At 43.8% G+C, this 15,055-nt stretch overlaps 1 protein-coding gene across 1 annotated transcript; it reads right to left on the bottom strand.

Annotated features, from left to right (window-relative positions):
- Positions 1–456: 456 nt before the first annotated feature.
- On the bottom strand, positions 457–1,896 carry LOC145123661 (E3 ubiquitin-protein ligase PUB23-like). The gene has a single exon (XM_079058864.1). The coding sequence runs from the start codon at positions 1,822–1,824 to the stop codon at positions 538–540; it is 1,287 nt and encodes a 428-aa protein (XP_078914990.1). The 5' UTR covers positions 1,825–1,896; the 3' UTR covers positions 457–537.
- Between the last annotated feature and the right edge of the window lie 13,159 nt (positions 1,897–15,055).

Genomic DNA, 15,055 nt, shown 5'->3' with positions numbered 1-15,055 from the left:
TATTAAATTATATTTGATCTTTGGGGTTTGAAGTTACTATTACATTACACTCACATTAAATCATATTATTGATAATCCGGCCTGATAACCAAAAATTTTTAACTACTATAATTTAGTTTATCATTTAAATTAGACACACGTGAGTTTGAATCCTAGATTCGTCACTGTGTATAAATCACATATTAAAATCAGTAAGCACTTTGTGGTATGCATTGTCACGTTCTCAACACTTATGAGATTGTCAAATGAAAATCCCCATTTGTATATATGTATTATTCTCATATTACATATAATCACCGACTTAACTTTAAAAGACAAAATCATACAATAACAAAAACCAAAGTGGTTTCAAACCCTAATTATTAAAAGGAACAAATTAAATATTAAATAATAAAATAATAAACTAGTCACTAATTTCACCCCTTAGCATTAAAAGACAAGCATGTAGTATATATATGGACAAATAGATATTAATTATATGTATCGTGATTGGATGTTTCAATAAATGAAGAACAAAAAAATAAGTCAGCTGGTTGTCTAACGACGATTATCTAAACCCAAATATTCCTTCAATTCTCCAGGAAAACAAGGGTATCGACTCCAAAAGCTACCGTGCTTTTTGAGCATATCCAACACTTTGTTTCTGGTCGCCGATGGTCCGCTCATATGCAACATCACCACGAGCTTCTTCACTGCTCCATAGATCATCATCTCCTCCAAAACCTTCTCAGTTGGATGAAAACTGCATATCAACGAGAAGATCTTCACGCAAATCTTTGAAGCCATCTCCGATATATTGAACAGTTTCTTTGATATTGCACCAATGCCAAGACGGTGTTCAATGAATGCCACCCTTCCATCCGCGCATTCACACAATAGTTTGATTATTTGCAATATTTTCTCACACTTGGATCGATTAGAGTCTGGTAGGAGCTCTATTAGGGTACACATGGCACCAGCTTCTATGGCTTTTGATCGGCTTTTCTTTGATGAATCTAAGATCTTTATCAAGACTTGCAAAGCAGATGAACTTGCCTTTGTTGAAATCTCATCCGATGCAAGCTCCAATATGGATTTGAACATACTAATACCTTGATCGTTTACAATAACATTCCAGTTGAAATTTGAGTTTTCTGCTAGCTTTTTAAATATTGATATCGTGTAAACCCTAGCATCTTTACTTCCTCTTTGAAGAATAATAGCCATTGACTTCATGCATTCGGGTTTAGACAATAGTTCAATCACTTTCCCATCATCTTCTTCCGATATGAGGAGAAGTTGAAAAACACCCAAAGCCTCCTCACAAGCTCTAAACGTCATGAAATCCGAGCAATCGACTAATATTTGAACAATTAATGGAAAAAGCACATCCAACCCTCCTAATATTACGAAATCAAGCCTCATATCATCTCCTATTTCCATAATTTCTTTAAGTTTTCTTAAAGAATTTACCTTGAATGGACTGGAGCCGAGGGTCTTGAGCAATGACACCATTTCATCTCGCTTGAACGATGGCAAAGGTGACGATGAAGATGAACAGGGAGAACACGATGAAGAGGAAGATGGAGAATGACTATTTTGCCATACAAGAATGAGTCTTTTGAGGGTATGATTAGGGGTAACACCGAAGTTTTCAATGCCTTGCATTGTGGCTGGACAAGTCTTCTTTTTGTAGGTAAAGAACCATTTTTCAATGTTCTTTCGCTCGTATGTAACACCGGTCGAGATGATGACTGGTTCTTTCATGAGATCTCTGGAAATGGGGCATCTGAAATCTTGAGGAAACTCTATCTCTGAATCAAGGTTTGATCTCTGCATCTCCATTGTAGATGAAAGGGTTTGACACCTACAGCATGGAATTTGATAAATATATATATATAAACCGTCGGGAGAGTTCTAAAAAGTCTAATAAAGGAAAATTCAAAGTCAACTACTGAATTGAGAGTGATCAATAAAAGATGCCTTGGCAACTATGTACAGTGCACAACATGTAAGCAACATGGTAGGGTTGATTTTATAAATAATAATATATATGCTTGTATAGTTTCAGTCCCCAAACTAAACCACACTTCCACAATGTACCCTTCAAAGTAGTATTTTCTTTTGAACCGCAAGAGACTTTTATTAAGAATAAAGCTAGCTAGACCCTTTGGAGTAGTTTACTTGGATGTGAATAAATAAGTCGGTTAATATGTTGTTTGTCTAGCTCGTGAACTGTTCTAGGCTATATATTTAATGTGTAAAGATGAAACATATAATCAAGTTATGTTGTTGGTTTATCGTTACACACATGTATACTCTCATGATTACAAACATATTTATATCATTTTATCACATTTTAATTAAATTATGTGAATTTCACACGAGTCTCAACTATTGAAAAAGTATCATAATATTTTAGTTCCCCATTCAAATATCTTCATCACTTGTGTGTTAAATACCTAAGGAATCATTAGGGATATAGACAATATTCAGACAACAATTCTACATTTTCAACCCCCCTAAGTTATTTATGTCTTCCAAAAAAAATCGCAGAAACTACCAGGGGAGCATGGAATGTTGAGAAAAGGTTGTAGGGTGTGGTTGTAAATAGTCGGTCCAGTTGACTTGCGGATATGGAGCGAGATTAGATCTACAGTTTGCCAAACATGGCCAAATAACTATACATGTAAACACCTATATTCAACTCCATATATATATATATATATATATATATATATATATATATATATATATATATATATATATATATATATATATATATATATATATATATATATATATATATATACTAGGTTTGAGACCCATGTATTATATGAGTTTATTTTAAAAAAAACAATACAAAATTCTAAACATTTGAAAAATATGAATTTTGTAAGAAAAGTGAGAAAATATTTAATTATAAATTAAAGTGTTTTTTTTTCCTTTAAATTTAAACAAATAATTTAGATAAATAAATAAAGAAAATTAATGAATCTTTAATTTGATAATTTTGAAATTTACAGGAAAGTTCATTAATGAAATTGATATGCATTTATTATTGAATATAAATACAATCTACAATTTAATAAAATGAAAAAAACAATAAAATAACATGCAGAATAAAAATTATTTAAAATAACCACAAAATTACATGTGGCAAAATAAATGAGAATGTGACATGTGACAAAAAGATCTTTATTTATTAGGAATGATATATATATATATATATATATATATATATATATATATATATATATATATATATATATATATACTAGGTGTGAGACTCGTATATTATACGGATTAATTTTAAAAAAAATAAATATTAAAGTGTAAGCAGTAAATATTTTTTAATGTAAAACTCTAAAATAAGAAAGGAAGTAATATATTCATTGCAATTTAATTTCATATATATTATATTTAATACTTTACATATTTATATATATGATTTTATTTTTAAAATTTGACACTAATCAATTTTATTTTTATTGATATGGTTATACTCGGTAGCTTAACAAAAACAATGGTATAAAAAGTCAATTTCATGAAATCAACGACTTTGTAATAGATTAACAAATGCGTGCATCACTATTAAAATATGGTAATAATATTAATTGAAACTCGCTATAAATAAGGAACATGTTGGAGAAAAAAATAATGCAATATCGTAATAATTATAAGGTACTGGATTGTTTGGTAAGTCTATTTTTTTTAAACGGCAAATATATAAAAATAAACCACAACAAGCTGATGTGGCATAAAGAGTACAAAACAACAGTTCAAAATCAGAAAATTACAAACAATGAAATGGACAAACATTCCATACTCTCCGGTCTATCTTTCTAACTAAGTTCTATGTTTGCTCCAGATAAAAGATAGAACTTTTATCCTTTCAACTATCATCGCCGGTCTCATCTGGATGTTCTAAAAAATCCGTTTATTTCTTCCAACCCATATGCACCATAACGCTCCATATAATATCATATTCAACAAGCTTTGTTTCCTCTTATCACCGGACCATCTTGAAATAAAGAGAAGCATATCCTTAACCGAGGAAAATTTCTCACCACTAATTTCACACCAGTTAAGTATCGATCCCATGATCTCCATCGCCATCGGGCATGAAATCAAAACGTGATCACACATCTCCTCATCCATATTACAAGCACCGCACATTGTGGTTGGGATGGTAATCCCTCGATGACTAAGAGCCACTGTGAAACATCCAAATTTCACGTCCAAAAATTTCATTTTTAAATCAATACTTTGGAAAACATTTGTGAATAAACATCGTTTGATCATATCATTTCATAAACATATTTCGTGTCTGAAAACCAAAACATAAAAAAACAACCATAATGTCAGAGTACAAAATCCCAGAATAACTCATGGTACGGAAAACATTGTGCGTGTATGATGTGCCGCTACCGCGCCAACTCCTTCCCCTTCGATGAAGAGGTACCTGAAAACAAAACTGTAACTGTAAGCACGAAGCATAGTGAGTTCCCCCATTGTACCACATACCATACAAATACATAGCATACATACTGCCGGGCAATTCTGGGGTGCCCGACCTACTCGATACGGCCATTCTGGGGTGCCGACCTACCCGTGTCAAGCCATTCTGGGGTGCTGACCTACCCATGTCAAGCCATTCTGGGGTGCTGACCTACCCGTTGGTCCTAACAACCGAACTTGGGGCTATTCCCCTCCTACTACCACTATCACATATAACATAGCATGCCAACATATAAACATATCATCACATGCTGTCAGACATATCTGGGGTGTCTGATCTACCCTTCGGTCCTAACAACCGAACTCTACTACTATCACTTATAACATACCATGCCAGCATATAACATATCAGGTAGTAGCAAAACCAGATGATATCACAAAGACAATCACCTAACATACAACTCCTACTGGTGGGCCGGCATTATGGCCGTAGACCCACCGCTACTAGAACGTAACTCACCTCGTAGTAGCTGCTGATCTGTGCGGGAAAATCCTCTGACTGCTACTGCTGCTGCTCCGGAAATCCTCCGGCTATAATTCCCACAAAACACTTAGTCATACACTGCCAACTGCTTTTAGGGTAAAATGACCATTTTACCCCTGACCAAGTCAAAGTCAACTTCCAGTTGACCTGACTCGCCGAGTTGGTTCGCCAACTCGCCGAGTCCCTATCCTTCTATTTGACCTTATACTCGTCTCTACTCGTCGAGTTAGGCGATGACTCGACGAGTTTTCCTTCTAATTGAACATCTACTGAATCTTCATCCGACTCGCCGAGTTGTATGAACAACTCGTCGAGTTCATCTTCAACTGATGAACAGGTCCTGTCCTTGACTCGCCGAGTTGTATGAACAACTCGTCGAGTTCATCTTCAATCTTAAGAAGATTGCCTTGGACTCGCCGAGTCTGTTCATGCACTCGCCGAGTCCCATGAATTCCAGAACCATGGCTTAGTCCAGAACGTTGGGTCACTCCCCGGGACCTCCCTGAAACCTTTCCACAGTCAACTGGGTCCTTGACCCAAAACAGAAAAGGGAGTCAAGCCTCGGACTCGTCGAGTCCCAAGAACGACTCGCCGAGTCGAGTATGTCCAAGTCTCATTTTCTCGATTTCTGGTGTACAACACTTGCCCAAACGGTAGATCTAGGCTCCTAGGACCGTTCTAGCACATAAAGTTACGAACTTTACGTGCATGCATGGGACTTTTGAGCCTAAAGGCCCTAAAATGGCTCCTACAATGCATGAGGCCTTCCTTGAGTGCCAAAAGCCACTCCTTTCTGCCTTGTAACCCCTCCAAGGACCTAGATCTGAAACTTCAACCCCTAACCATGCTTGCAATCATGGTTGGTGACCAAAATGGCTTAGAAAAGCTCTAAAATTTCACAAAATGGGATCTATCAAATGGAAGAGCAAGGTACAGACTTTTTACCTTCAATGAGCTGAAAATGGTGCACAAACTCGGATCCCTTTAGCCTCCTCTTGTTCCTTCAAGCTTTTCCTTCCCTCCTTGGATCACAAAAGCACCAAAGTCACTCCAAATGCCTTAGATTACTTCAATAACGGATAGGGTTTGCTATGGGGGTCTTCTGGGAGCAAATGGGACGAAGGAGGCCGAGTTAAAGTGTTTAAATAGGGTGCAAACCCTCGGATTAGGGTTTTTGTCCAGACAGGGTCTACTCGCCGAGTCCATCGCTTAAGTCTCGCGTCCCCTCTCGCTTCTACTCGGCGAGTTGGTCCTTCAAATCGCCGAGTCCAAGGCCAAAAATGCAAAATATTTAAAGAACTACTAAAAAGAATATGTACCAAGAACCAGGTGCTAAAAATCTCCCCCACTTATTTTAGACTTCGTCCTCGAAGTCTGCTACTCGTTCCTGAAACAGCTCGGGGTAATGCTCCATCATCTCGTCCATCGGCTCCCAAGTCCACTCCGACCCCTTCCGGTGCTGCCATTGCACCTTCACGAGTTCCACTCTTTTGTTCCTCAGATCCTTCGACTTCCGGTCAAGGATCGCTACAGGCCGCTCGATGTAATTCAGGCTGTCATCAACCTGAATGTCCTCCAAGGGTACCACTGCTGAGTCGTCCACTAGGCACTTCCGCAGCTGGGAGACGTGGAAAGTGTTGTGGATCTGACTGAGTTCGGCTGGCAGATCCAGCCTGTACGCCACCTTGCCCACCCGGGCTACGACCCTGAACGGTCCAATGTACCTTGGGCCCAACTTGCCCCGCTTCCTGAATCGAATGGCGCCTTTCCAAGGCGACACTTTCAGGAGAACCATATCCCCGACCTGGAACTCCAGGTCTGATCGACGCTTATCGGCATAACTTTTCTGCCGACTCTGAGCAGTCTGAAGCCTGCTCCGGACCTGCTGAATCTTCTCTGTCGTCTTGAGCACCACTTCGGTGCTACCCATGACCCTTTGGCCAACCTCACCCCAGCATATCGGGGTCCTGCACCTTCTCCCGTATAACATCTCAAAGGGAGGACGATCAATACTCACGTGGTAGCTGTTGTTGTAGGAGAACTCAGCCAATGGAAGGTAGGTATCCCAACTACCTCCGAAGTCTAACACGCATGCTCGCAGCATATCCTCTAGAGTCTGGATGGTCCGCTCGCTCTGACCATCTGTCTGCGGGTGAAAGGCGGTGCTGAAATGCAGACGAGTACCCAACTCGTCGTGGAATTTCTTCCAAAATCTGGAAGTGAACCGAACATCCCTGTCAGAAATCACGGAGACCGGCACCCCGTGACGAGCCACCACCTCTCGAATATAAATATCGGCCAGCTTTTCGGCCGATATGCTCTCCTGGATCGGTATAAAATGGGCACTCTTGGTCAACCGATCCACGATGACCCATATGGAATCCACTCCCCGCGCGGTCCTGGGAAGCTTGGTGATGAAATCCATAGTAATATCTTTCCACTTCCACAGGGGAATATCCAACGGCTGCATCTTGCCGTGTGGCCTCTGGTGCTCGGCCTTGACCTTCCTGAAGGTCAGGCACCGCTCCACATACCATGCTACATCTCGCTTCATGCAGGGCCACCAATAATCAAGACGAAGATCCCTATACATCTTCGTCGCCCCGGGATGAATGGAGAATCGGGATTTGTGTGCCTCCTCCATCAGAACCTGGCGCACGCCTCCGAGGTATGGAACCCACACCCTACGGTGTAATGTCAATAATCCCATGCTGTCATAGTCGAAGGAGGAAACCTGACCCACTATACGCTCACTCTTCCGATGTTCCTCCTTCATAGCCTCCTGCTGGGCCTCTCGGATCTGCTCTAATAACGGGGTCACTACTGTCATCCGCATGCAGATATCTCTGATCGGCGCCGCCTTGCGGCTAAGCGCATCGGCCACCACGTTGGCCTTCCCCGGGTGGTATAGGATCTCGCAATCATAATCCTTCACCACGTCCAACCACCGACGCTGCCTCATGTTCAGATTTGGCTGATCCATGAGATACCTCAGGCTCTTGTGGTCCGTGTAAATGGTACAACGAACCCCATAAAGGTAATGACGCCAAATCTTGAGGGTGAATACAACGGCCCCCAACTCCAAATCATGTGTCGGGTAATTCGCCTCGTGAGGCTTCAGCTGCCTCGAAGCGTAGGCAATAACGTGCCCTCTCTGCATTAAAACCGCGCCTAAACCCGAAATAGACGCGTCGCAGTATACCACAAAATCCTCTACGCCCTCTGGCAGGGCCAAGATCGGCGCCTCGCATAACCTCTGCCTCAGTGTCTTAAACGCTGCCTGCTGTTCAGGCCCCCAACGAAAGACTACGGCCTTCTTCGTAAGCCGAGTCAAGGGCACGACTATCTTGGAGAAATCCTGGATGAATCTCCGATAGTAGCCGGCTAATCTCAGGAAACACCGAATCTCAGATGGAGACTTCGGAACCTCCCACCTCATCACGGCCTCCACCTTGGCCGGGTCGACCAGAATCCCGTTCTGATTGACAAGGTGCCTAAGAAACTGCACCTCGCGCAACCAGAACTCACACTTGGAGAACTTGGCGTACAAGCTCTCTCTCCTCAGAGTATCCAAAACCTCTCGCAGATGCTCTTCATGCTGCTCCTGCGTCTTGGAATAGACCAAGATGTCGTCAATAAATACTATCGCGGACCGATCCAACATCGGTCTACATACGCGGTTCATGAGATCCATGAACGCGGCAGGAGCATTGGTGAGCCCGAAGGGCATCACCACGAACTCGTAATGACCATAGCGAGTCCGAAACGCCATCTTCTGCACATCCTCCTCTCTGACCCTCATCTGATGGTAACCTGAGCGCAAATCAATCTTGGAAAACCAAGATGCTCCCTGCAGCTGGTCAAAGAGGTCGTCAATCCTCGGGAGTGGGTAACGGTTCTTCATCGTTACCTTGTTCAGCTCCCGGTAGTCTATGCACATACGATGCGACCCATCCTTCTTCTTGACAAACTGGATCGGGGCTCCCCAAGGTGAACTACTCGGCCTGATAAATCCCTTGTCTAGCAGCTCCTGCAGCTGCGTAGACAACTCCTGCATCTCGGGAGGAGCCAACTGGTACAGCGCCTTGGCAATCAGGGCCGCACCAGGAACCAAATCGATCCTGAACTCCACCTGACGCTCCGGGGGAATCCCAGGAAGCTCCTCCGGGAACACATCTGCGTAGTCTCGCACTACCGGAACATCGCTCACTGACGTCTTACCCGCCTCTCGGGTGTCCATGACATAGGCGACATATCCTGCGCAACCCTGCTGAAGGTAACGCCTAGCCCTCGCCGCCGAACATAAAGCTGGTCCTCGCTGTGGCCTCTCGCCCTGAATCACCAGCTCTCCCCCACTTGGGGTCCTGATCCGCACCAACTGCTACGCGCAGTCGATCACCGCCCCATTGGGGCTTAGCCAATCCATATCGATAATCACCTTGTTCCCTCTCAACGGAATAGGAACCAAGTCTACCAAGTAGCGCTCCTCGAATAACCGCAACACACAATCTCGGAATACCGCCGATGCTCGCACCGATCGGTCATCAGCAATCTCTACCTCTAAAGGGCAATCCAACATGCCCGAAGGCTCAGGAAACTTCTTGCTAAGCGCAAGAGAGACAAATGATCGGGTAGCACCCGAATCAAACAATACCTGCACTGGGATCCCGTTCACATGGAACGATCCTAAATAGGGCACATTCATCACATAACCAAAATCACAGCAGCGAATCATAAAACATAAATAAGAAGTCATACCTGTCACCACATCGGGTGCAGCGCGTGCCTCCTCGGCAGTCAACTGAAATGCCCGACTCCTCACCACTGGAGCCTCTGCCTTGCCCTGCCGGCCATCTGTAATCCGTAGGGTCGCTGGAGCTGGCGCCTTCACTGGCGCTGCTGCTACTGTCAACTGGGGGCAATTGGCCTTCTTGTGGCCCCTCTGGTTGCAGTGGAAACACAGTAACTCTGATGTCTGAAAAGTGGGTGCAGGGGCGGTACAATCCCTGCTGAAATGCCCCGTCTTGCCGCATTTGTAGTAGCCCGATGATCCCATCCTACATGCTCCCTCGTGCGGCCTGCCGCATTTCCTGCAGCGACCCTGTCCTGACTGGCCTTTCGGCCTACCATCTGATCCCTTGGGCTTCTTCCCCGAAGCCCCAGTCACCTGCCCCTCCTCTACCTTCCTCTTCCGGATGTGCTCCAGATCAATCTCCCTCTCCCTTGCCCTGGCAATCATGGAATCCAGGGTAGGGCAAGCTGAAAAACTAACATGCTCCCAAATGTCAGATCGCAACATGTCATGGTAGTGGGTCCTCCTCATGTCCTCATCTACCGCATACTGGGGCACTAGCAACGCCCTCTCCCGGAACTTGGCGGTGATCTCCGCTACAGTCTCAGTAGTCTGTCTCATATCTAAGAACTCCCTCGCCAACTACTGGAGCTCCATTGCTGGTGCAAACTCCGCTCTGAACCGAGTCACAAAGTCCGACCATGTCATAGCCTCAACCGCCGAGGTTCCTAGAGATTCACCAACCGACTCCCACCAATCTCTGGCCCGGTCCCTCAGACATCCTGCTGCAAATCGTACCTTCGACCCCTCAGGGCAGAAGCTAGTCAACTGTGCAGACTCAATGTCTGCAATCCATCGTCTGGCAGCAATGGGGTCCTTCGCCCCATGGAAATCTGGCGCACCACTGCCCCTGAAGTCCTTAAAGGACAGCGTGCGAGATCCTGACTGGCCAGATCCCATGTCACTCCTGAACGCCCTGAGGCAGTCCTCCATCAGCTCAACTATCCATTCCTTGATCGACCCGAAAATGATGGGGGTCGACTCAAGGATTCCTCTGGTGATCTCTGATGCGATGAAATCGCGTAGCCTCTCATCTACTGGCTCGGAACCTGATCCCAAACCCGATCCCTCTCCTGAACTGCCAACTGCTGGCCTCGGACGTAGTACCACCATTCTGCAATACATACAGGCAACCATTAGTGATAATGATACCTCTAAAGGGATCACATCTACTACAAGTTCCCTGGTCTTTCCTTAGCCTTCCTCGATTCAAGTACGGATCCTCTGCTTTCAGTAGTACGGGCCCATACTACCTTCCACATCTATCCGTACTTTCCTCAAGAATCGCCTTGAATCCACCAAGTCCCTTCTACTACTACTGCTGATCTCATGCTAATCTCATCCTAGGCTTGCCCTAGGTAATCACCAACCCACTCTCCGCCATCAGCTGCATAAGAAGTCCCTGCTTTCTTCCCCTAACTAGCTCGCGAATACTATTACATATTACTCAGACTAGATAATTCTTCGAATGAGAGGTCCTACCCTACAACGGTTGGACTCAAACAAGAGCTGCGAAATAGAGCTAGACCCAACCTTCTGAAATTATTTAGTCCTTGCAATATGTAACTTAACATATTCGTTTACTAGTTAGTGAAAGACAACTAGAACTTCTAAAATCACAAAGCAAGCAGCATTCGGGCATTGAGTACACATAATCACGTATATACTACTCTGGCTATCATACCGACTAATCTGTAATAACATGCAGTTCTCAATAAGCTGGTACACATATAGCAGGCACATAAGGCATCCTTCCTAGATCCTTAGCCCTAAGCTAGCATGCAGTTCTACTGAAACTGAGACTGGTAATCATATCATAAACTTGTATGGGTACTTTGGGGAATACTTACTTGAGCTCGACCGGTCGCGCACATCACACACTTCGCTCTTTTCCAAACTCTTTATCTTAACTTTTAGAAAATCATTTTCTTTTGTAAAAATCCCTTTAGTCCCTCGATTTGAGTCCAGACACTCCCGAAGGTGCGTCCGAATCCCTCAAACCAGGGCTCTGATACCAACTTGAAACATCCCAAATTTCACGTCCAAAAATTTCATTTTTAAATCAATACTTTGAAAACATTTGTGAATAAACATCGTTTGATCATATCATTTCATAAACATATTTCGTGTCTGAAAACCAAAACATAAAAAAACAACCATAATGTCAGTACAAAATCCCAGAATAACTCATGGTGCGGAAAACATTGTGCGTGTATGATGTGCCACTACCACGCCAGCTCCTTCCCCTTCGATGAAGAGGTACCTGAAAACAAAACTGTAACTGTAAGCACGAAGCATAGTGAGTTCCCCCATTGTACCACATACCATACAAATACATAGCATACATACTGCCGGGCAATTCTGGGGTGCCCGACCTACCCGATACGGCCATTCTGGGGTGCCGACCTACCCGTGTCAAGCCATTCTGGGGTGCTGACCTACCCATGTCAAGCCATTCTGGGGTGCTGACCTACCCATGTCAAGCCATTCTGGGGTGCTGACCTACCCGTTGGTCCTAACAACCGAACTTGGGGCTATTCCCCTCCTACTACCACTATCACATATAACATAGCATGCCAACATATAAACATATCATCACATGCTGTCAGACATATCTGGGGTGTCTGATCTACCCTTCGGTCCTAACAACCGAACTCTACTACTATCACTTATAACATACCATGCCAGCATATAACATATCAGGTAGTAGCAAAACCAGATGATATCACAAAGACAATCACCTAACATACAACTCCTACTGGTGGGCCGGCATTATGGCCGTAGACCCACCGCTACTAGAACGTAACTCACCTCGTAGTAGCTGCTGATCTGTGCGGGAAAATCCTCTGACTGCTACTGCTGCTGCTCCGGAAATCCTCCGGCTATAATTCCCACAAAACACTTAGTCATACACTGCCAACTGCTTTTAGGGTAAAATGACCATTTTACCCCTGACCAAGTCAAAGTCAACTTCCAGTTGACCTGACTCGCCGAGTTGGTTCGCCAACTCGCCGAGTCCCTATCCTTCTATTTGACCTTATACTCGTCTCTACTCGTCGAGTTAGGCGATGACTCGACGAGTTTTCCTTCTAATTGAACATCTACTGAATCTTCATCCGACTCGCCGAGTTGTATGAACAACTCGTCGAGTTCATCTTCAACTGATGAACAGGTCCTGTCCTTGACTCGCCGAGTTGTATGAACAACTCGTCGAGTTCATCTTCAATCTTAAGAAGATTGCCTTGGACTCGCCGAGTCTGTTCATGCACTCGCCGAGTCCCATGAATTCCAGAACCATGGCTTAGTCCAGAACGTTGGGTCACTCCCCGGGACCTCCCTGAAACCTTTCCACAGTCAACTGGGTCCTTGACCCAAAACAGAAAAGGGAGTCAAGCCTCGGACTCGTCGAGTCCCAAGAACGACTCGCCGAGTCGAGTATGTCCAAGTCTCATTTTCTCGATTTCTGGTGTACAACACTTGCCCAAACGGTAGATCTAGGCTCCTAGGACCGTTCTAGCACGTAAAGTTACGAACTTTACGTGCATGCATGGGACTTTTGAGCCTAAAGGCCCTAAAATGGCTCCTACAATGCATGGGGCCTTCCTTGAGTGCCAAAAGCCACTCCTTTCTGCCTTGTAACCCCTCCAAGGACCTAGATCTGAAACTTCAACCCCTAACCATGCTTGCAATCATGGTTGGTGACCAAAATGGCTTAGAAAAGCCCTAAAATTTCACAAAATGGGATCTATCAAATGGAAGAGCAAGGTACAGACTTTTTACCTTCAATGAGCTGAAAATGGTGCACAAACTCGGATCCCTTTAGCCTCCTCTTGTTCCTTCAAGCTTTTCCTTCCCTCCTTGGATCACAAAAGCACCAAAGTCACTCCAAATGCCTTAGATTGCTTCAATAACGGATAGGGTTTGCTATGGGGGTCTTCTGGGAGCAAATGGGACGAAGGAGGCCGAGTTAAAGTGTTTAAATAGGGTGCAAACCCTCGGATTAGGGTTTTTGTCCAGACAGGGTCTACTCGCCGAGTCCGGGACCCGACTCGCCGAGTCCATCGCTTAAGTCTCGCGTCCCCTCTCGCTTCTACTCAGCGAGTTGGTCCTTCAAATCGCCGAGTCCAAGGCCAAAAATGCAAAATATTTAAATAACTACTAAAAAGAATACGTACCAAGAACCAGGTGCTACACACTGCAGAAGGGATTCTTCCTTGCTTAGCTCTCCAAACGAACGCTAGAATCTTGAACGGAGTCGTCCTACCCCAATCAAATGGTCCATCATTCACCACATATCCTGCTGATTCAATTCGTTCTCTTAACCGACAAACCATAAAACAACCCTCGGCTGTAAATTCTGATTCCCACCTGCCATTAGTCGAGTTCCAAGATACGATTTCTTTAGGGTCAATGTTTACATTTTCCAAATACGATCTAGATTTAGTAATATTCCTCCACACCCCTTTGTTTGATCTGTTAGTAAAAACAGACCAGTGTCTTCCGTCTAATTTGTGGATACATCGAATGACCTTCGCCCATAAGGCTGAATCCTCTGTTTTCAATCGCCACATCCACTTTGCTAATAGTGAGATGTTGAGAGATTTAATGGAACCAAGCCCAATACCTTCCACTTTCCTTGGCGAAATAAGCTTTTCCCAGGAGACCCAACATATACTTTTTTTTTATCATACAACCTTCTCCAAATGAAATTCCTTCTTATTCTTTCTAAGGTGTCAATCACTCCTTTTGGTACCGCAAAGATAGACATATAGAATGTAGGAAGATTTCCAAGTACAGCCTTTGCAAGGGTTACTCTACCTCCAAAGCTTAAAGATTTCGCTTTCCAAGTCGTAAGTTTTGCATGAAATTTATCAATAATTGGTCTCCATGCATTCCTAAAATTCATATTTTCACCTACAGGAATTCCAAGATAGGTGAATGGGATAGATGAAGGTTCACATCCAAGAGGGGCTGCCCAGTTTAAAACTTCCTCATGGGAAGCCCCTACCCTATAAACCTTCGACTTCCTAAAGTTCACCTTCAATCCTGACGATACATGGAAGCATCTTAGGATCCGAGCCAGATTTGTGATATTCCGTCGTGATCATTCACCAATAAACAGTGCATCATCGGCATAAAACAAATGAGACAAACAAAGATTTGATTGTGGGAATTTGACGCCTTCGAATATTCCTTTTTCCACTGCTATCTTCATTGCC

This window comes from Lactuca virosa, chromosome 7, assembly GCF_052849685.1.
Source record: "Lactuca virosa cultivar CGN04683 chromosome 7, Lactuca_virosa_CGN04683_v6, whole genome shotgun sequence".
NCBI lineage: Eukaryota > Viridiplantae > Streptophyta > Magnoliopsida > Asterales > Asteraceae > Lactuca > Lactuca virosa.
The sequence above is the reverse complement of the archived record's forward strand: the minus strand, read 5'-3'. Positions and strand labels throughout refer to the sequence as shown.

What these genes read in the sequence shown, in the direction of transcription:
- LOC145123661 (XM_079058864.1), bottom strand. Translation starts at nt 1,824, where the DNA reads ATGGAGATGCAGAGATCAAACCTTGATTCAGAGATAGAGTTTCCTCAA.